Raw genomic sequence first — 24,042 nt, 5'->3', positions numbered from 1 at the left:
GTTAAAAGCCAAAGAGGTGCGAGAGGTGAAGTGGCTATGGGCACAGGTCATGGTTGTGGGGCCACATGGTATGGCTGGCCCTGATGACTTGGACACTTTTCTCTACTTTGCTCCAGGCCCCTTCACTCTGCTATTCACTAGTGATGTTGTGGACCATCTTAGCACCCTGACTGCTTCCAGGTGAGCTGTGGCAGCCAGCACAGTGGTCATAAGAACCTAAGAAAGACCCTGCTGGATCAGACCCAGGCCCATCAAGTCCAGCAGTCTGTTCACACTGTGGCCTACCAGGTGCCTCTAGGAAGCCACAAACAAGACGAGTGCAGTAGCACCATCCTGGCTGTGTTCCACTGCACCCAAAATAATAGGCATGCTCCTCTGATACTAGAGAGAATAGGTATGCAGCATGACCAGTATCCATTCTAACTAATAACCATGAATACCCCTCTCCTCCATTAATATGTCCACTCCCCTCTTAAAGCCGCCCAAGCTGGCAGCCATCACCACATCCTGGGGCAGGGAGTTCCACAATTTAACTATGCGTTGTGTGAAAAAATACGTCCTTTTATCTGTTTTGAATCTCTCACCCTCCAGCTTCAGCAGATGACCCCGTGTTCTATTATTATGGGAGAGGGAGAAAAACCTCTCCCTGTCCACTCTCTCCAAACCTTGCATAATTTTATAGTCCTCTATCATGTCTTCCCTTAGCCACCTTCTTTCCAAGCTAAACAGCCCTAAGCGTCTTAACCGCTCCCCATAGGACAGTTGCTCTAGTCCCCTAATCATTTTGGTTGCTCTTTTCTGCACCTTCTCAAGCTCTGTAATATCCTTTTTAAGGTGTGGTGACCAGAACTGTACACAGTATTCCAAGTGTGATCTCACCATAGATTTGTACAAGGGCAGTATATCAGCAGTTTTATTCTCTATTCCTCGTCTAATTATGGCCAGCATGGAATTTGCCTTTTTCACAGCAGCCGCACAACGGGTTGACATCTTCATTGAGCTATCCACTACCACCCCAAGATCCCTTTCTTGGTCTGTCGCTGCCAGCACAGATCCCATCAGTGTATATGTGAAGTTGGGATTTTTTGCCCCAATATGCATCTCTTTACACTTACTCACATTGAATCTCATTTGCCATTTTAATGCCCATTCTTCCAGTATGCAGAGATCCTTCTGGAGCTCTTCACAGACCGATTTTGTTTTAACCACCCTAAATAATTTGGTGTCATCTACAAACTTGGCTACTTCACTGTTTAACCCCAACTCCAGGTAATTGATGAACAGATTGAAAAGCACTGGTCCCAACACAGATCCCTGAGGCACCCCACTGCTCACATTCTGCCATTGTGAGAACTGACCATTGATTCCTACTCTCTGCTTCCTATTTTTCAGCCAGCTCTCAATCCATAAGAGGACTTGTCCTCTTATCCCATGACTATGAAGTTTGCTTAGCAGTCTTTGGTGGGGGACTTTGTCAAAAGCTTTTTGGAAATCCAAATACACAATATCCACAGCTCATTCCTGTCCACGTGCTTATTGACGCTTTCAAAAAACTCTAATAGGTTAGTGAGACAGGACCTACCTGGGTCTCCCCTGGAACCTTTTTTATAAATGGGTGTTACATTGGCCATTCTCCAGTCCTCTGGTACAGAGGCTGATCGAAGGGACATATTACATATTTTTGTTAGAAGTTCAGCAATTTCCCAATTGAGTTCTTGAATAACGCTAGGATGAATACCGTCTGGTCCCTGTGACTTGTTAGTTTGCAGTGTGTCTAGGCATTCTAGGACTTCCTGCCTTGTTACCACTATTTGCCTCAGTTCCTCATTTCCCCCTCTCCAAAATCTCTGTTCAGGAGAAGGAATCTGCCCTGTATCTTCAACAGTGAAGACAGATGAGAAGAATTCATTTAGTTTTTCAGCAATTGCTTTATCCTCCCTTAGAGTTCCTTTACTCCCATTGTCATCCAATGGTCCAACCGCTTCCCTAGCTGGTTTCCTATTCCTAATATACCTAAAGAATTTCTTATTGTTTGTTTTGATGTGTTTAGCAATATGCCCCTCAAAATCTTTTTTTGCATCTCTAATTATCTGCTTGCATTTCCTTTGTGCAAGTTTGTGTTTGCTTCTGTTCGCCTCATTTGGGCAAACCTTCCAGTCTCTGAAGGAAGACTTTTTCTCTCTAATTGCTTCCTTCACCTTACCTGTTCGCCATGGTGGTGACCTCTTGGACTTATTACTATCTTTCCTGACCTGCGGTATACAAGCTAGCTGAGCCTCTAGTAATGTGGACTTGAGTAACCCCCAAGCCTTTTCAAGAGATTTAACCCTCCTAACTGTTCCTTTCAACTTCCTCTTTACCAGTTTTCTCATTTTAGAGAAGTTCCCTCTTTTAAAGTCAAAGGCAATTGTGTGAGATTTCCCAGTCACTTTCCCACTTACGTATAAATTAAATTTGATGCCTTGTGATCAATATTGCCTCTGAATGCTGGGCATTGTGGGGTCCCCAGAGCCAATGTCTGGGGGCGGGGAGCCAATGCAGGGGCAGACTCAATGTCCTTGGAGGGGGCTGTGGTGGAGGAAAGAATTGATAAGGAGCGTGCTGATGGGAAAGGTGGGCAGCTGCCTCTGGTCCTGGCTGCTGCAGCCACCAGGGATGTGAGAGACTCAGGTCCCTTGGTGGGGCTACAGGCAAAGGGCCTACAGCTGGTGCAGTCCATTCCCCTCACCCTCTCTTCCATGTGAGTGCCAATCTGACAGGAGCGGCTGGAGACCTGCTGCAAGTGGAGGCATGTTTTCTCCATGGGTCACCAGTGCATAGAAGGGTTGGAAGCATCTGTGGTACCTTGAGGGGCTGCTGGCTGTCACGAGGGATGTTGGGGATGGAAAGGTGCACATTGAGAGGCTACTGGGGGATCTGTTGGTGGCGCTACGTGCCCCTGCACAACGGCCTGCTCTGGCTCCTCCATTCTTGATCCTGCACCAGCAAGGGTGGCCCAGGGATGGCCTGGGGGCTCCCCCCGCAGCATGAATGGGTTGCCAGGAGGCATCACTGCCCGTGGGCAGCAAACGCCCTGACTGGCACACTCTCCTTGTCATCTCCTCATGCCCCTTTCTTTGTGAGTGCTGCTTTTGGACTGTATGGGCAGTGGACCTGTTTGCGGTCACCACCAGTGGGAGATTGCAGAGGCCCTTGCCAACCCTGTCAGCAGCCCTATTACTGTCAGGCAAGGCTTTGTTCCTTTAAGGGGGTAGGGTGAGTGATGTGGATACTGCCCTGCAGTCCATGGCCCCACCCCTTCCTGCTCCTCAGCTATGACATGCACAGGGCTGGGTCTCCTGTCCTACCAGCCTGTGATTGCTTCTGTCCACCCTGTCCATCACAGCCCTGCTCTCACACCTCATGACATATATGGGATGTGATATTTGCAGCCTGTGTGGCCCTGCTTCTCAGAACCCTTTAGAGAGCAGACAATTGCTCACATGATGAGGGCAGTGCCTGGCCGCTGTGGCACAGGCAGCCCTTAGGATTTCACTGTTAAGCCCACTGAAATCAGCATGCTTCGGCCCATGAAACAGAGATTCAAACATTTGTGTCTCAGGCTGCCTTTCAGAACTTTTGACTTTGTTTGTCTCTTGTACCATAAATTTTGTGTGCCATGTTTAGTTGTGCTTGGTCTGTGGCTTTTTCATAAGCTCCACATTAGCCATTGCTGTCTTTGCTTCATTGCTCACATTTTAACTCTTGAATGCCACCAAAAAGATCATTGCTCTCATTATGGTTTGCATTACTTTCAATACACAACAAATTGATTTCCTCAGAAGAGCTAATGAACTACCTCATGAAACTAATTTAAGGCATCTCTGCTTTTATAAATCCAGAATGGCATGTGTATCATTAAATAGCCATTTGAAGACTTTTTATGGGATTTCCCCCCTCAATAATGCTTCACACACGCACACACATTATGTTCTCATCGTGGCGTTTTTCTTTTCATGGGGAAAAGTATGTATACTTGAGGATTTATTTATGCTGGAAAATACTACTGAAAAAATAAGACATTTTTTGCTCTGAACAAGAAAAAGTCTGGTGGGCTTTGAACCAATTCAAATAGTAAATTACTTGTCTATAAAATTGCTGTACCCTTTCATCTGCAGTTGGATAGAAATTCACTTCTTTGGTTAAAATGCATAATTTAAAACATTTGTGAATAATGTGGAAGGTGCAAAGCAACTATAAGATGTTCAGGTTAGAAGAGTGGCAAGAGTATGGAGAGGAGTCAGACGGCCTCCGTGTGCTGCATAGCTTTTTATAGCAGATAGATGCATAGGATCGGCACACTGGAACCAGATTATTCTGACTACCAGGAAGATTCTGGACTGTGATGTAAATGCCCTGACTCAAGACACCTGTAGTTATTATCAGTGACTCTGATGTTGCAGAGAATGTAGGATAAATGTCCCAGACATAGGGCCCCTGTCAAAGTCTCACAGTGCCTGATAGTACCCTTGCTCCGTACATTCTGATGAATGTTTTACTAGTTGAAACAGCATGAACGCTCAAAATCTAATTTCAACTAAGCACTTTCTCCACTCTAAAGAAATAATTAAAACATTTAATCTTCCCGAACACTTTTAATTTAGAATCAAAATTGAATGGAAGTGCCTTTCCAAATCCATTGTTGCCAAGAAAATGACTAATTAAATTTTTACTAATGCTTATCTAAGGACCAAAAAAGGAAGAGTCTCAGCAATCCAGGAACTAAATAAAGATTGTATTAGAAACTAGTGAAAGGTAGATTGTGGTGCTATGTGCTCTAATTATGTATTGTATATGTTAAATGAATACAAATTGAGATATATTATGCTCTGGTTTTGTTTCATTGATTTAAATATCAAATAACCTTCATTTAAAGCATGCTGAAAATGTTTTACTCTTGAGTGTTTTGCATGTTTCCCAAATTATGGCAAAAGTAGTGATGCAGACATTATCACATCTGTCTGCTGAGTCAGGGACAAATTATTTCTCAAAGGAACAGCAGCAGATGAGAACAGGATGCTGTGCTGAGTTGTCAGTACTGGGTACACTGTGACACACAATTATTTTCACTGACACAGGAAATTGCTCCCGGGAGAACAGCCCCATTGGTAGTGCTCAGCTGGTGTGACATGAAATAATCGTGTAAATAAAATCTGTCTACCTGTCTCTGTCTGTCTCCCTGTACAAATTCCCAGGTTCTGGAATTCCATAAAACCCTCTTTTCAAGCTACACACAACTTCATTCATTGTTTGATTGTTTCGGCATGCAATTTAATTTTTCCTTGTGTAGGCTGTCAAAGATAGGACATTTTGGAGGACTTTCATTCATAGGGTCGCTCTGAGTCGGAAGCGACTTGATGGCACTTAACACACACAGGTTTATTGAATGACCAGCTTATATAAAGAACATAGTCTGCTTTCACATAGGGTCTCTGGAACCAAGCTGCAGGGTGTTTTTTGAGACAAGGAAAGGTGAGGAGGCAGAAGAAGTTCACGAGAAGATCAAATATGCCAAGCAAAGATTCTTTGAGAAAGCCAACAAACCCGGCCGATTTTTAGCTAATCAACTTTGGCAACAAGAAATGAAGAGAAAGATTCTAGGAGCAAAAAGCAATGGAATAACCTACAACAAACAAGAGGAAATTGAATTTTTTTTTGCTGACTACTTTACACAACTCTATGCAAAAGACGACTTACGAGAGCAAGGGCTACAAAGGTATCTATCACAGGCTAAACTTCCTAAGCTATCAGAAAGGGAACAAGAAAGCCTCAACCAGAAGATGACAACACAAGAAATCGTAGATGCCATAAATAACTTGAAACCTGATAAAGCACCAGGCTCGGATGGGATTACTCTGAAGTTTTATAAGCTCTATGAGCAGCAACTCACATCTGTTTTGCTATCATTGTTCAATGACGTAATAGAAAATGGAAAGATTCCAACATTCTGGCAGGATGCACACATATCTCTATTACTGAAGGAAGGCACTGATCCATACCTTCCCCAGGCGTCTAGACCAATCTCTTTGCTGAATGTTGATTACAAATTATTTGTCTCCATATTAACCAAAAGACTTCAAAGGTTCATCACTAAGTTGGTGCATCCAGACCAAACTGGGTTCATCCCCAAGAGACTTATGAGAGACAATGTAAGGCTGGTTCTCAGCGCAATTAAACAGATTAAGTCAAAATCATTGAAGACAGCTATGATCTTCCTCGATGCAGAAAAAGCATTTGACAACATTTCCTGGCACTTTATCTCAAAGACATTGGAACAAATGGGTTGTGGAGACACTTTCCTCAAAGTATTTAACACAATATATTCAGCCGTTTTAGTTAACGGTTGTCTATCAGCAGAATTCAGTATTGCAAAAGGCACCAGACAAGGCTGTCCACTTTCGCCGCTTCTATTCGACTTATCAATGGAGGTTTTAATGAATTATATAAGAAATGATTTTAGCATCAAGGGACTAAAATTTGGAAAAGAAGAACATAAAATTAAAAGCTAGGCAGATGATGTTGTATTAATCTGTCAAAATCCAAAGGGCACTCTTCCATATGTGCAACATCATATTATGGAATTCGCAAAGTACTCGGGTTACAAACTAAACAAAGCAAAGATGAAGATATTGACATTTAATTCTACAAAAATTGACGATATGTATATCAAAGAAACTACAGGATGCCAAATAATGAAAAATTCACTCAAGTACTTAGGCATCAATATATCGTCACAAAACAAGACACTTTTTAAAATGAACTATGCAAAAATCTGGGGAGAAATAGAAAAAGATCTGATCCGATGGTCAAAGATGAATATTTCCTGGCTAGGAAGAATATCTACCATAAAGATGAATGTACTTCCAAGATTAAACTTTTTATTCCAGTTTCTACCAATAAGTATACCTGACAAGATGATAGACAACTGGCAGAAGCAAATAAATCACTTTGTGTGGAATGGCAGGAAGCCAAGAATTAGATTTAAAGTACTACAGGATGAGAAGAAAAGAGGTGGGCTAGCGCTACCGAACTTTAAATTATATTACTAGCAGCGTGTTTGACTTGGGTGGCAGACTGGATCAAACATCCCAAGAACAGAAATATTACATTGGAAAGAGCGGACCTCTTGCAAGGCTTCCATAAAGCCTTATGGAACCCTACAGCAACATTGCAATCAGGTAGAATCTCCGAAGATTCCGATATCAAGCCGGCGATCCTAAAAGTCTGGAAAAGATATAAAAAGAGAATCAGCCCCTCTCTGTCATCCATAATGTCTCCGACTGAAGCCTACCATGAAGACATTAAATTGAAAAATAAACCACCATTAGTATACCGTGACATGGTAGATTCTACAGGAGCGATCAAAAGTTTATTAATGCTCCAAGACAAATTCGAAAAGATAAGCTGGTTGACATATCTCCAACTGAGATCCAACCTAAAAAGAGACTGTTTACAATCTAAGTTGTTCCGAGAATTAACAGAATTTGAGTCAATTGTAACCAAGAGGGATAACCATTTGTTAGGAAAAATCTACAAAATACTCCTGAAGTATGATACAGATGAAGAACAAGTTAAGATAAACATGATTAAATGGATGCAAAATTTTGGTGAGATGGTCACGATGGAAACATGGGAAAAACTTTGTACTCTTGAACTAAAATACACCGCAAGTCAAGAAGTGAGGGAAAACTGGTACAAGACGTTCTACAGGTGGTATATGATGCCCAACATGATTTCTCAGATGGCCACCTCAAAGGGGGAAAAAAGGGGGCTTGCTGGAAATGCCAAGAGACAGATGGTTCTTACTTTCATGTTTGGTGGACCTGTCTGAGACTACAAATGTACTGGAAGAAGATTCAATGTGAACTACAGAACATAACTAAACTAAAAATTAGACTAGACCCCAAATATTTTCTATAAAGTATAACACCACCTGATTTACCCATGAGATTCAGAGATGTGTTCAAATATGCCACAACAGCTGCAAGAGTAGTACTGGCAAGAACCTGGAAGCAAATGTCTATACCTGACATAGAAGAATAGAAAGTCAAAATGCTCGACTATGCAAACATGGCCAGAATGACTTTTATGACGAATCCTACCTATTATGAGTCAATAGCACAGTTTAACGAGAAATGGCAACCATTTTATACTTATATGATAGTGGATTAATAGATAAATATACTATAAGAAACTAGAATATACAATCAGATAAATGTAAACATACTAGATCAATGAAAATGCTTGATAATTAATAGTTTGAAAATGTAAAATGCTTTTGAATTTATGAGATCAAAACCGTGCTTGTTTACATCAGACGGATTTCCCTTATCCCCTCCCTTTTTTCCTTTTTGTATCCCATATTTGAATTAAAAAAATAAATAGAATTATAAAAAAAGAGAGACAAGGCAAGGTGAGAAGGAAACAAGGCCAGGCAACATTTGATTCTGTATTCTTAGCAGTTCCTTAATCCCATCCTTAATACAAACGTGCTTTACTAAACTGGTGGGTGGGGAGCTGTGATGTTTGTAACAACTCCATTCTTTGATCCAGGCCAATATTTTAGATAGTTCTGGGTCCCTTACATGATTATTCACCCTAGAATTTATAGTGAACTGGAAAGATGAAAAGCTAGTTAGCTATTGCTCTAGTTGTACAACAGAAGGATCTTTAACTCTCTACCTGTTTAAATGTGTGCTGCCTCCTGATTGATCTTCTAGATTAAACATGAGCAAGTGGGGCATGGGTTAATAGCTCTGTTGGAATTGTATTGCACAAGATGCAGCTGTAGTTTATGTCAGTTTCAGAAGAACTATAGATGGGGATTTAGTCCATATCTCCTTATAGGGAGAAATTCAATCTAGGGAAAAAATCTAATGGGACATAACTGATTAAACCCACATTCAATCTTCAAAGGAAAACATAGTGCCAATTTTGTGTTCTGTTCAAGAACTAGCTGCTGGTGCTATATATTTAGGAGTACGAGAGCATAGCAAGGCTTCCTGTGCAGAGATCATGAGCTAGCAATATTCCTTAGTGCATCATTTGTAATATCTAAGTGTGCATTATCAATTTTTTTCCTAATTGTAAACTGCAGCAAGGGACTTTCTCTCTCCAACAGTAGAATCAGCAGATAACTTGGGTGAGGGGAGAGATTAAGTTGGTCCTAAGCTAGTCAATACATGAAGAATGCAACACTTTGGTGAATTTTACCAATAAAGGACCCATTTCTTACCACTCTCCTAAACAAAACTTAGAGTCATAGAATCATAGAGTTGGAAGGGACCCCAGGGTTATCTAGTCCAACCCCCTGCACAACACAGGAAATTCACAACTATCCCCACCCCCCAGTGACCCATACTTCATGCCCAGAAGATGGCCAAGGTGCCCTCCCTCTCATGATCTGCCTAAGGTCATAGAATCAGCATTGCTGACTGATGGCAATCTAGCCTCTTCTTAAAAACCTCCAGGGAAGGAGCGCTTACCACCTCCCGAGGAAGCCTGTTCCACTGAGGAACTGTTCTGTTAGAAAATTCTTCCTAATGTCTAGAAGGAAACTCTTTTGATTTAATTTCAACCCATTGGTTCTGGTCCGACCTTCTGGAGCAACAGAAAACAACTCGGCACCCTCCTCTTGAAGCCTCATTCCAGCCTAAGGATTCTTAGTCCAATTTAAGTGACTCTTTCACTGGAATAAGAGTCATTTTAGAAGAAGCCTCTTTAGCCTGTAGGAAGGCATCAGCCTTTGAAGACTGGAGTAGTAGATACAGGTCAATATTATTAAAATATGTGTGTATTTTTTAAATATGCACTATGCACACTGTTAGAAATGGGCATGTAAGTCCTCATAAAATGGCTTTGGGTCTCCACTGGTATCTGTATGTATGCATGGGTCTTCTTTTAAACAAAACATTTAAAAATATGACTTTGGAAGTAAATAGGTTTGAACTTTAATTTCTTCATTTGTGAGTTTATTGCTGTCCTAATGCCAGTGTATGGCCCATGGAATACAGAAGGCTGAAGTATCTAATATCTCATGACTCTGTAGGGTTCCCACCCTCCAGGTGGCACCTGGAGATCTCCTGCTATTACAGTTGATCCCCAGACAACCAAGATCAGTTCCCCTGGAGAAAATAGCTGCTTTAGTGGATGAACTCTATGGCATTATACCCTGCTGAGGTCCCTCCCCTCTCTAAACTCTGCCCTTCCTAGGCTCCACCCCCAAAATCTCCAGGTATTTCCCAACCCAGAGATGGCAGCCCTATGTGTCTGACTTTAACTTACTTTTTAATTATTTGTTTCCAGTTTACATCGCATTCTAATGGAGTTACAAAATCAGCAACTTAGCCAGCTAACTGTCTGGTTAGTTAAAACAGAAGAAAGGACAGAAAAAATAGATTCTGAGCCCCTGGGGCCTGATTTGGAGGACTTAAAGAGACAGGTGGAAGAGCATAAGGTAAGCTATTGTCATGTATTTTACCAGGCCATTTGTTTCCAGGGGAAATATAAAGCATTCTTGTTATTTTTTTCAGAAAATGACACCATACAGTGTTGCATTATATTAGCATATTTCATTTTTCCATATATGGAATTTGTACTAAAAATGAACAAAACTCACCTGTAGAATGCAACACAGAAATTATGAATTTCCTATTAAGACTAGAATTGATTTTTCTTCTTTTTTCTCAATGTCATTATTCACAGAATAAAAGTGCTGTAAGATGATAAGGGAAAAGGGAATTGCAATATACTCATTACTGCAAAATACAATAATAACATTTCAGATTTTATTATCCCCCTGGTTTCTTTCTTTTGCTACCTTTTGTTTTCCTTCTAGAGTTCTCTAGTAGCAAATCGACACTATTTGTTATTATAATTGGGATTTCTAATCTCATTAGCAGTGCTGGGTCTGGAGTATGCAGCCCCCGAGCAATGTGAAGTATTCAAACTGAGTGCCTGCCTTTGTAGTGGGAAAAATGTGGAGTGTTTTTGCAAAATGAATTTAATTATGAAAACAACAAGACCACATAGAGAACAAAGGAACTGGGCAAGACTTTATTGTATGCATTCGCTCTGAGGAAGTTTCTATTTATGTGTATGTGTAAGAAGAATGAATGGCCCCAAGTTGCAATCCCATTTGCAGGTTTCAGTTGGCTGAGGGATGCCTAAATAGCTTCAGTATTGTGCACTAAATAATGGTATGGACATAATGTTATCTTGCCATTAACTATAATTAAAGGATCCAATGCAGGCTATAGGATAACACACACTTTTTCCAGCCTCTCCCTTGTTGTGTGCCATCCTCAGTCCATTTTATCTCGGTTAAATGCTACTTTTAGCTTGATTAAGTGCTGTGTCTGACATAGACCACAATTAATACAGTCTCAGAGGTGCTCCAAAATAAACTTAGTTTATGTGGTTTATAAGAGTATAATCTTATATATTTATCAGAATAGGAAAATTGTTAACAAAAAGTTATAATTAACATATTTAAAAGATAATATAAAATGCACTAAAGTACTGTTAAAATAAAGCTTGGTATCAAATGGTTGTACAAATAAAAGTGTACTGCATCATTTCCAGAAGGTGTGCAAACTGGGTAGCCACTAGGGATGTTCAGTAGGGTTGTGCAAAAAAATTTTTTTTAAAAAAAATTGGGTGTATTTCAGATGCAGGTTTATTGGTCCTGATTTTTTTTCTGATAAACCCGGAATAAGCCGAATACCCATACCAGTAAATTTGTATTTTGGCTTTATGTCCAGGTTTACTGAAAAATGCGGGTCCCTTATAGTCTATGGGGATATTTTCAAAACGCCTGTGGGGGCATTTTTGGAGGTAGAGTTGCCAAATTTTCAGGGTAGCTTCAAGGGACACTCCTTGCATGAACCCCAAAGTTTGGTAAAGTTTGGGGCAGGGGTTCCGATTTTATGGGGTTTGGAAGGGGTCACCCCCTCCTCCATAGAGATGTATGGTAAAGTTTACAATGCTTCTCTATGGAGGAGGGGGGGTGACCCCTTCCGGACTCCATAAAATCGGATCCCCTGACCTAATCTTAACCAACCTTCAGGGTTCATGCAAGGAGCATCCCTTGAAGCTACCCTGAAAATATGGGAACTCTACCTCCAAAAATGCCTCCTCCAGAGCTCATTGATAAAATTCCCATAGGGAAAAGCCTGGGGGAAGCTGAAAAAAGCCAAATACCTATTTGGCTGATTCGGCAAACAGCTATCTGGCTTTGGCTTTATTCCCAGGTTTTGATATTCGATAAAACTGAAACTTGAATATTGCTGAAACGGCTAATTCTGGGTTTATTTTCGGTTCGAGTTTATCGATATTCACAACCCTAATGCTCAGACATCAACCAGTAGGCTCATATTTTATTTGCCAGTTGCAAATAGGGATCTAATTTTTCACTAGGCTGCTCTGTTTGTCAGCCTGTTTGTGGCTGTTTGGCACGATGCTTCACCATATCTCTGTTCTCTGGAGTGCAATTGCAATTTCGGGGGATCTCCAGGTCGCACCTGGAGGTTGGCAACCCTAGGCCTGGCAGCAACCTCTGGGTGACTTACCATCTGACTTGCATGACTTCACTAGGATTGGTGTTTCCTACTGTTCAACAGCAGCTACCCTATGAAAGCCAGTGTGGTGTAGTGGTTAGAGCTTCAGACCAGGCATCCCACACCTAAGCAGCTGGGATGCCTGGGGCCTGCACGGGTGTGCTAGGTGGCTTGCAGGTGGTGGGTGAGGGGGTCCTGCCACTCAGGCATCGACAGCTCCAACCTGCATAGGCACTGGGGGGGGGGGCAGGAGGACTATGTAGGGACAACGGAGGGTGCACCTGACATTGAGGAAGGCGAGACGGGTTCAGATGGGTGCCTGAATGGCAGTCAGCCCTGGCAGCACAGAGGACTGAGACCTTGCTGCCACGATTGATGCCCATGGAGGGCGGGAAGGCATGGATCCATGACCAGGGTCCCCAGGAAACATGCTCCAGGACACCCGAGAACCGTCATTTGAGGGTGCTGGTGGGCAGAAGTTGCTGGAATGGCAAGACTTTGTGCCGGAGAAGGATGGCTCTTCACAGGGGTGGTGGTGGTCGGTGGGCTCCTCTCCTGGGTCATGTGTGTGACTGCCCTGTGCAGGTGGAAGCGACCCAGCCCCTCCCTGTGCAAAGGCCAGAGGGTCCTGATGCTCTCCCAGTTCCTGTGGTCCTGGCAACAGTCGCAGCTGGCGTGAAGCACCCCTAATGCCACCATCGCCAGCATGTTAAGCACCTGCAGCCGCTGCAGGGTCTCCCCAGATAACAGGGGACGCAGGAGTCACAGTCATCTGGCTCCTCCCGACTCCGCACAACCTTCCCTGACAGTAACGCTAAGGGATAGTGTGGTGCTTGGGTGCCACTACAGGTTGCACCATTGACCCGGGGGGTCCCTAACACGGCAACGCAGCAGCCATATTCCCTCCACAGCTGTCCTTGTTGCCGCAACGACTCCTGATCCGACCTGACTCCTCCCCTTGCCATCCTCCAGCGCACAGGCCCTGCTCCTGCCCTGGCAGCCCCTGCCCTTCTGACAGCCCTGCGCGGCGTTGGCCCTGCGCCACTGCCGCCACAGCCCCACTCCTCAGCCTCTCTCTTCTCCCTTCTCTGCTGTCCCTCTCCCCACCGGGACGGCGCGCCTGCTGCCTCAGGAATGCACTGTGAGATTCTGAGAGAATAATTCAGACTTTAGGATTGTCATCAATATATCTAATTCTAAACATGCTCAAATCCAGGGATACCTAAACCCAGGGCTTTGAGCCACGAACAGACAAGACAGTTCTTTTGCCAAACCTGAAAAAGTCCCTAGGTTTGCAGAAAACCAAAAACAATTGAACCAGCACATGTAGCTTTAAAAAATTAATGCCCTCAATGGCTGTTGCTAGGCAACCAGAACAGTTTAGATTAGGTGGCTACAACCGTGCCTGGAGTGTAGTCCCCGTCTGTGCTTAGTTATCATAAGGAGACTATTGAACTAGTGAAGGGGGGGAAATTAAACATTTGGCTTCCAACACTGGGAACAGGTCTCAGTGCTAATTAAGCAAAAAAAAAATTGAGTGACAAAATATTGCTATCCCATACAATGGCTTTCTTTGAAAGGATGTGCAGGTTGGTTAGGAGGATTTGTATCCTTGGATAGATAAGATTATTTTAGATTGGTTAACAGGTGGCATCGGCATAGAAGGAGATCACCAACAAAAACCTCTCCATTTTTCTTTTACAGTGCAATCCTAAGAACAGTCAGTCCTGTAAACAGACCTCAGTAGAATGCCAAGTTGATGGCATTGTTAATCTTTTATCTCTTTCCATCACTATAATTCTTGTACTTCACCTTGATGTGTTTGGAACCTTTTATTTCCTTCCTGAATCAGATGATTCTTTTTTTTATTTGCCTTAAAAAGTACACGTCGTTTGTTTTAATAATGTTACTTTTAGTCTGCATTCCTTGCCCCATGTGAAGTTTTACACAAGGCTCAGACCTTATGTTTCATTTTCTTATTCTTAATTCAAGAGTATTTCGTGAAGTAATCTCCCACCTCCGGGACAAATGATCAGCACTGCCCATTCTGAAACAACATTGGAATCTTACTGCCTTTGAGCGGTTGGTCAGATTTAATTTCTAATCATCAACAGATTGCAGGCTCCACAAGAATAAGACCTCACTCCCAACCATGGTTTGACCAAGAATGCTGGCTAGCAAAAAAATGCTTAATAGTCAAATTTGCATATTATAAATCTCAGAACATTGGCTTCTCACCTCCATATCTAATTGCCTTAAAACAACAATATAAAAAATTAATCAAAAAGAAAAAGAAAGAGGCATTAAAAAAGACCTGGACACATTTAATCCAAGCACCTAAGCTTAAAGACTCCTCACTTTTTTGGAAGATCGTCTCAGGGGGACTACAGACAGAAGCCCCAAGATCATGTTGTGAGATAGCGGCAAAAACCTGGGAAACCCACTTCTCTGCACTTTACAATACAGAGCCCGCCCAAAACTCCTCTCTTCTTACAGATTTAGGAAACCCTCCTCTTTGGCCCCCAGTTACTTCTGCAGAGGTTAAAAAGCTCATAGGCCTGTTAAAACCAGGGAAAGCCCCAGGAAAGGACATGATCCCTCCAGAATCGATTAATGTATAGTTACCAGACATCCCCGTTTCCCGGGGACAGTCCCTGGATTTACAAATCTGTCCCCGGACAAAATCCGTCCCCGGAATGTCCCCGGATTTGATTTAATGTCCCCAAATTTATATTTTAAGTTGTGGGGGTTCACCCCTGTGATGTTACTGCCGGCCATGCCTTCCTATGTTGGAGTTTTGTCGGGCGGGGCCTCCTCGGCCTCAGACTATTCAGAAGGGGAGCTAGAGCTGTCTTCCCCTTCTGTCGTCGCTCACACCTAGCTGCCCCGCCGACGCTGCGCCTGCCTCTCCGGCTGCCCCGGTCCCCGGCGGCTTCTCCGAAGTCAGGGTGAGACCACCTGGGCTGCTTCGTCCAGGGGCAGTGGAGGGTAAGTGTGCCATCCCGGGAAATAAGTGTTGTAGATTTATTGGACAACTGTAAATTACTCCTACAATGTGATTGCTGTGAGAAATACCAGAGTAACATGAGAGTCCCTAGAATAAACACACACAACTGCCAGATAATGTGTGAAATGACTCTTTCAGAATGAGATGGCAGAATTTTCCAGAGCCCAAGCTCCACATGTTCATATTTGATAACAGATAACAGATTGCTGAAGCTGTAGACTAAATTAATAGTGCTTCTTTTATAACTATACTTCTAGATGCTTCAAATCCTTGTAATACAAAATTACTACCAATTATTGCTCGCTACGTACATCTGAATGCTGAGAAAGCCATATCCATCCTTAATAAACTTGTGGACTTTGTTAAAATTACAGGGGAAAGCTGAAATAATATACATGGCTTCATTTCAAACAATCAGGGATCTAGGTTTGGAGCATAAAGTGGTAGCGGTTTCAGCGGACAATATGAACACTAACTTTGGTGGTCTGAAGAGAAAAGGTTCAAACAATGTCCTCACCAAAATGAAGGAAGGTTTGGGAAAGAATATTTTTGGCTTGGGATGTAATGCTCATATGATACATAACAGTGCACATTCTGCAATAAATTCAATCCCTGTTGATGTTGAAGGACTTGTAGTAAAGATTTTTGGCTATTTTCACATATTTACAGTGAGATTAGAACGTCTAAAAGAGTTCTGCAAGTTTGTAGGACAGGAACACAAGAATATTCGTAGCTACAGTAATGTCAGATGGTTTTCACTGCTACCAGCCATCAGAAGGATCTGTGAAATATATGCTGCCTTGAAATCCTTCTTTCTGTCTGAGGAGAAATGTCCAGCCATGCTGAAAAAGTGGCTCAATGATCCTTGTACCTATTTATGGATGAATTTTGTTGCCTCAACTCTGCCACTTTTCCTTGATTCCATACTCCAAGCCGAAGGAGGGGCAGTAACAGCAGTGGAATCTTGCATGATTCTCAACAGTTTGATTGAGAAACTTCAGGCTAGGAATGATGACAAGTTTATTCCCATCTCAGTGAAGAAACTTTTGCCATCTCTTGAAGAAAAAGGTTCCTGCATGAAGGAAGAATTTCTCACCATATCAAGCAATTTCTACACTACTGCTATTGAATATCTAACTGCTTGGAGCTCCCACTCTGAAGATATAAGGTGTATCGAGTGCATTTTGCTTAGGACTTCTCCACAGAGAAAACTTTGAAGAGTGTCTCCAATATTTTTCATCAAGAGTAGGAGGAGTTGATCTAAATGAAGATCATCTATTTGATAAAATTTATTCTTTGAAAGAATATGTATCAAAAGAAAAGATAAGTAAATGGAATGAAGATGGTGCTGGAGTCAAGAAGAGATCTTCTCAACAAGGTGCACTCTTCAGAAAAATACAACTAGTTCAAAACAAAGGGAACTCTTCAATTTCATTAATGTAGTTGTTTGAATGTATTATCTTAGTAATAAAGGCAAACTTCCTATCGAACTATCATTCCGACTGAAGTTTAAAAGTGTCCCCGGATTCATTGAAAAAAATCTGGTAACCTTAGATTAAAGCAGATATTGAATGATGGGCTCCACTTCTTGCTTCCCTTTTTACTTACATAGACCGAATGGCACAAATCCCTAATGTTTGGGATACTGCTATCATTATACCGATGCATAAAAAAGGGCAAAAACAGATCCATCTAACTACTGTCCAATAAGTCTTTTAACTGTGGTAGGTGAACTATATGCCAGACACCTAGGCTGGAAGTTATGGGATTGGCTTGACAAGGAACACATCTTAGCTGAGGAACAAGCAGGCTTTAGAAGCAGCCGTTCCACTTTGGAGCAATGCCTGATTCTTCGCCATCTGATAGAAAAATATACTTCTAGACCACAAGGAGCCCTTTATGCAGCTTTTGTAGATTATAAGATGGCGTTCGATAGTATATCACTCAATGGGTTATGGACAAAAGTTGAAGCCTCTACAATTGATCGCAGGTTACTTTTACTAATCCACACACTACATGAAACTTGAATGTAAAGTGCAATCTTCAAGGTCATTTAACACACAAGATTCCAGTAAAGAGAGGTGTAAAACAAGGCTGCATTCTCGCACCTCTCCTGGTTAATTTCTACATTAACTCTATGGTACAGTCATTAACAGATCCCGATTTTCACTCTCCTTATATGGCAAAAAGACAAATCTCTGCATTACTATACGCAGATGATACTGCTATCCTCTCTATCTCTAAACTAGGGTTGAAAAGGGCACTATGAGCACTCTCAGCTTACTGCAAGGAGGAACATCTCACAATCAATCTCTCAAAAACTAAAATTGTTATTTTTTCTAAAAAGAACTCCAAGTACAGATGGCAGATTGATGGCCATAACATAGAACAAGTTAAAATATTCAAATACCTAGGAGTAGTTTCAGTCTTCTGGCACTTGGTTGACTCAGACAACGCACATAACTGAGGCTGCCCAAAGGTCTGCCAAAGCAATTTCAAGATTTTTTTTTTACAAAAGGAGGTGCACATATACCCGGGGCACTGAAGGTATTAAAAGGGAAAGTGACCCCACAATTAACCTACGGCTCACAGGTATGTCTTTATAAAGATCTCCATATATTTGAAGTAATACAATCTAAATTCCTTAGATCCTTATTTGGAGTACCTAGCTGCATTTCAAATTCCCAGCTTAGGATAGAAGCAGGCCTGGTACCTGTAGGAACACACGTATAGTTCCAAGCCATAAATCTCTGGCTCAAGCTAAACCTAGATCCATCAGGATAAACCTCGCTAAATTCATAGATAACCACCCTTCAAGGTGGATAAGAGATATAGAGGCCCAATTGTACCATCTGGGATATAGTAGTGAAGCATTACTACAACTAGGTTATCAAAGAGCTAAATTACAAATTAAGCAAAGGCTATGGGACATTGCGCTTCAAACTGACAGAGCACAGGCCCCCCTATTACCAGCAAAGAAAGATTGTAATAAAAACTTTGTGCCTCTAAATTCCCTTTACTCGCTGGAAACCCCAAATCTGAGAAGAGCCTTTACATTAGCACGGTTCAATGTACTTCCATCCGCCCTTATTGAAGGAAGATATACACATATCCCATATGATCAACGAACCTGTCCTTGCCAGTCAGTTGGGATTGAAACCATTGAAAACATCTTATTAGATTGCTGTTACTATCAGGAAATTAGATCCAGGCTCATTAGACCAATATTGTCCAAATACCCAGGTAGAACAAGCTCCTTTTATACTGACTTTCTCCTTGCTGACTGCTCCAATGAGACCACCCTTAAGGTGGCAAAATTCTGCACACAAACATGTTTAATAAGACAGAAGAAGGTAACCTAAATTTTAATTAAAGTTATCTAAGTGTTATAACTGTACCATTTAACTATTTATATATGTCTAGAGTTATGTTAATTTGTTGCTGGTCTTTAACCATAAATAAACTTGTTGTTGTTGTTGTTGTTGTTGTTAGTGAAGTAGTAATAGTTCAGTTTAACAAACTGGGATCTCTCAAATTATTTGCTGTTGATGGCAGGACTGCTTCTCCCAAAGCCTCGTTAGTTTTAACATTGGTTTTCATATTCTGATGACAAAAAAGAATAATTTTCAGAAGTATGTGAGATGTCCTAAATACCCAATAACTGCAAATCTAGTTATTTGTTCAATTTTCCAGCTAAGCTCAAGAATTCAAGAAAGTTTTTCCCATTTGTTGGCAGTTAGCCAACCAAAATTTACAAATGAAAAGACATCCTCAGGAACGTGTCAACTCATTTCCTTTGAGGCAGCTGGTAGACACTGTTCTTCTGCCATGCTCCCCTTTGGTGCCCCCTGTCCATGGCAGGTCAAGGATCCCAACTGCGGGTCTGTTCCCTTTGCCCCTGAGTTTTGGGGCCTGACTCTTTCTCTCCGCACTCCCTCACCTGCAGCACTCGTACCTTCTGCTCACTCTCTTCCTCAGCCTCAGCGTTTCCTCTGCCTTTATCCTCCCCCTTTTACCCCACCCACCAATTCTCTGACACTGCCCTCTTAGAAGGACTCCCAGAGGTCCTAATGCCCTCTTTCAGCCTACCCTTTGCATGCCGCCTCCCTCCCTCTCCCAGTTCACTGCCGTCGGCTGGCTGAAGAGGAGGGTGCGTTCGGATGGTCTCTGGTGTGTGAAACACCCCATGCTTTCTCTTCCCTGCCCCTTCTGCTCTACTTACTGGCTCCACTCTCTGGGCACGATGGGCCCTGTGCCCCGGTGCACGTTGTCAGAGCCTGCATCTAGCTGGGGCGTGTCCAGGTCCAGCCACTCTGCTCTTGGCCTGGCAGGTCCCAGGTGTTGGTGTGCCACGGTGGCTTCCTGCACCATGGAAAAGCTAAGCAGGGTTGGTACTTGGAAGGGCAACTATCAAGACAGACTGCACAGAAGAAGACAATGGCAAACCACCTCTGCTTCTCACTTGTCTTGAAAGCCCCTTGCTGGGGTCGCCATAAGTCAGCTGCAAGTTGATGGCACTTTACATACACCAATTCCGATGGGACTCGTCTTTATCGCTGGATGTAACTCCAGAGCTTCTGGTTTGTCAGGAATTGTTGACTCTTCCAGTGTAAATATGAATGTGAAAACAAGGTTGGAGATATTGTCGAAGGCTTTCACGGTCAGAGTTCATTGGTTCTTGTAGGTTATCCGGGCTGTGTAACCGTGGTCTTGGAATTTTCTTTCCTGACGTTTCGCCAGCAACTGTGGCAGGCATCTTCAGAGTAGTAACACTGAAGGACAGTGTCTCTCAGTGTCAAGGGTGTAGAAAGAGTAATATATAGTCAGAAAGGGGTTGGGTTTGAGCTGAGTATTGTCCTGCAAAAGTATTGTCCTGTAAGTATCAAGATAATGTGCTAATGAGGGTATGGTATGTTAATATGGAACCATTGTATCCTGAAGTGATCTGTTAATGTGTGTAATCCAAAACTAATCTGTATGGCTATTGTTGAATGTTGTCTTTGTCTGGAGGTGTTTCAGGGCAGGAAGCCAAGCCTTATTCATTCTTAAACTCTCCTCTTTTCTGTTAAAGTTGTGCTGATGTTTGTGAATTTCAATGGCTTCTCTGTGCAATCTGACAAAATAGTTGGTAGAATTGTCCAGTCTTTCAGTGTCTTGGAATAAGACCCTGTGTCCTGTTTGTGTCAGTCCATGTTCAGCCACTGCTGATTTCTCAGGTTGGCCAAGTCTGCAGTATCTTTCCTGTTCTCCCATAGGAAAGGTATTCTTGCCATTTATTAAAGGAGTCACTGATAGGATGGAGAAACTTTTGAAAAAACATAACCTACAAACAGTGTTTAAACCCACCAAGAAAATACAACAAATGCTACGATCAGCAAAAGACAAAAGAGACCCCCTCACCTCTGCAGGAGTATATCGTATACCTTGCAGCTGTGGAGAAGTTTACATCGGGACCACAAAACGCAGCATACAAACAAGGATAAAAGAACATGAAAGATACTGCAGACTTGGCCAACCTGAGAAATCAGCAGTGGCTGAACATGGACTGACACAAACAGGACACAGGGTCTTATTCCAAGACACTGAAAGACTGGACAATTCTACCAACTATTTTGTCAGATTGCACAGAGAAGCCATTGAAATTCACAAACATCAGCACAACTTTAACAGAAAAGAGGAGAGTTTAAGAATGAATAAGGCTTGGCTTCCTGCCCTGAAACACCTCCAGACAAAGACAACATTCAACAATAGCCATACAGATTAGTTTTGGATTACACACATTAACAGATCACTTCAGGATACAATGGTTCCATATTAACATACCATACCCTCATTAGCACATTATCTTGATACTTACAGGACAATACTTTTGCAGGACAATACTCAGCTCAAACCCAACCCCTTTCTGACTATATATTACTCTTTCTACACCCTTGACACTGAGAGACACTGTCCTTCAGTGTTACTACTCTGAAGATGCCTGCCACAGTTGCTGGCGAAACGTCAGGAAAGAAAATTCCAAGACCACGGTTACACAGCCCGGATAACCTACAAGAACCAAGGTTGGAGATATTATTTCAGGCTATCTTATTGTGTATTATAAGCCATTTTGCTCCATTATAAGGCAGGATGTTGCAACTGATTTCCTCAGCCCAGTAATTAATAATTATTTCCTGGCCAGATTAAAACATGCCATTTTACATTCCAAAACAATATTTCTTGTCAGTGTTCCTACCACATATCAGGCTACTAGAAGTTTTTTTAACCCTAATGTTGTGGTATGCTAATAGCCCTGGTACACCCAGCAAGGTGTTCAGGACTGGAGCTAGTGTGCAAGGATGGAACACCGCTGTTTGTCCAGAGACAAACAGGGGCCTCCTGGCATCCATCTTGTTTTTGCCATGCTACAGCAGCCGACTGGGCAAACTCTAGGCTTGTTTACGATGTTTCCCCTTGGAAGGAACATCTGGTGTCCCATGGAAACAAAGGGACGAAGGACAGATCTCTTTAGCATTTCTTTAGCTCTCTTGCAGCAGATAAAACACACCTTGCTAAGTCTCCTCAGTAACAGAACTCCATTCAGAGAATCAGGATGGACACAAGTAATCTCGCCAAGTTGCTAGCCAACCCCTCAGGGTGAGTCAGAGGGCTTGGCTAGCAACTTGATGAGATTACCTGTGTCCATCCTGATTCTCTGAATGGAGTTCTGTTACTGAGGAGATTTAGCAAGATGTGTCTTATCTGATAATTCCCAAGCCTCACCTTCATCTCCAATTCTATAGCTCTGCTCTGAGGTACTTAGCCACAAGTACCTAGGTATTGTTTCTGATCTCCTTAATCTCCTGATCCAGTCTAGAGCAAACAAACCTTTGTCCATGGGCAATGACAAGCCATTTCCAGACATTGCCAGGTGCAATGAGGCCAAACCTCCAATTCTTTCCCTAGATATAAATACATCCCCATTTGCCATGGCAAATTGCTGGTGTTTCCCCCTTGAATCCAGAATGTGAGCATGCAAGAGAAACTTGCGTGCAGTTTCTCTTTTCTTTCCCTTCTTCCCTGGGAGTAAGGCCTCTCTGGACCTCACTCCCAGGATCAGGTAAATATAATTTCCCCCTGGGAACCTCTAATCCTTGTGTCCACCCTCCTCATACCTTTGTTTTCCTAGTTATTGTATGCATCAGGTTTTGTGTGTGTTTTGATGTGTGCGTGTTTAAAAAGTTATTTTTACAATAAAAATAATCAGTTGTTAAAGACAAATCTCCTCTTTATTAAGAGTTTTCCACTGGGATTTGACCTCTGTATACAAAGGGTAAAAGGTCCTGGTTACCCCTGCCTCGTGCAAAATATAGTCTCCCCAGCTAATTCCCCAACCACAAAGGGGAGAGTATCTAATTAGAGTAACACCAACACCATTCGGGTTCCTTTAGCATGAGTTGAGCCTTGCCAGTATTAATTCTGCCCAGCTCCTCCCTCCCCCACAACCTTTCATGAAATAACTTTACAGATGATTACTCATACTGCTTCAACAAAAATAAAGTTTGGATAGGTATTGTACAGTAGTCCTATTTTTCTTCTATGGATTGTATTTCTTTGATACATTATACAATTACATTTTTAATCTGTCATGGAAAACCACTATATTCTCTGAAACAGCTACTATTGGAAAGAAGCAATTTTCCTGCTCCTGGCAGACTTTATTATTTGATTATTCATTGATTTGCTATTTTTGTGCTGTGGTTCTTTGATTTCAGTCCCAGTCTGGTTTAGTCTTTCAAGTACTTTTTTACTGACAGGAGTGGGAAGATAATTTCTTTATAAAGCAGGCTGACAGTTTTATCTTAACCTACTAAAGGAGAATGGGAATAATGAGAAGGGAGGGATGCCCACAAGAGGTTCCTCCAGCAATTTGCAGATTCCAAGATAAACTTACCAGTATTTCTACTATCTGTGCCTGAGGTAGAGAATGCAGGGGTAACCCAGTTCCACTATCTTTACAAAATACCTTGCAGTTTGCAGGACTGCTGAGAGGAGGAGACTAGGGGATAAAAGCCTATGGGGAAGGGCAAGTCATATTATTTTCTTTCATCTGGTGTTTGGGTCAGCTCTGGATGATAGGTGGTCCTAGCAGGAGTCTCTGTGTAGGGGCATGTGATGGCTCTCAGCAGATCTAGGTGTTCATGGACAGCCAACTACTGGCCACTGCCACGGTCCCCGGCTTCTTACGAGGCTCTTCATTTTTAATGAGTTTTGGGGTAGATATGGTACCCCGTTTGCTTTGCTAAATATCTAAAAGAGCTTGGATAAGAGCAGGTGCATATGCAAAGAAACATTGGAAGAGACAGATATTGCTGTGACTTGTGATATTTGTATATTTGTAAATAAAGCAATTATTACAAACATGCCATGAGATTCCAGTGGGTTTTTTTTTCTTTCGAA

The 24,042-nt window shown here is 42.2% G+C and overlaps 1 protein-coding gene across 1 annotated transcript in view; it reads left to right on the top strand.

The window, feature by feature from the left end:
• The window catches only part of DMD (dystrophin), a 1,354,185-nt gene that overhangs the window by 457,422 nt on the left and 872,721 nt on the right, over positions 1-24,042 (top strand). The window contains exon 12 of the mRNA XM_056862020.1: positions 10,345-10,495. Coding sequence (XP_056717998.1) covers positions 10,345-10,495 — 151 coding nt within the window. The remainder of the gene's footprint in view (positions 1-10,344; positions 10,496-24,042) is intronic.

Source organism: Euleptes europaea, chromosome 16 (assembly GCF_029931775.1).
Source record: "Euleptes europaea isolate rEulEur1 chromosome 16, rEulEur1.hap1, whole genome shotgun sequence".
Classification (NCBI taxonomy): domain Eukaryota; kingdom Metazoa; phylum Chordata; class Lepidosauria; order Squamata; family Sphaerodactylidae; genus Euleptes; species Euleptes europaea.
The sequence above is the reverse complement of the archived record's forward strand: the minus strand, read 5'-3'. Positions and strand labels throughout refer to the sequence as shown.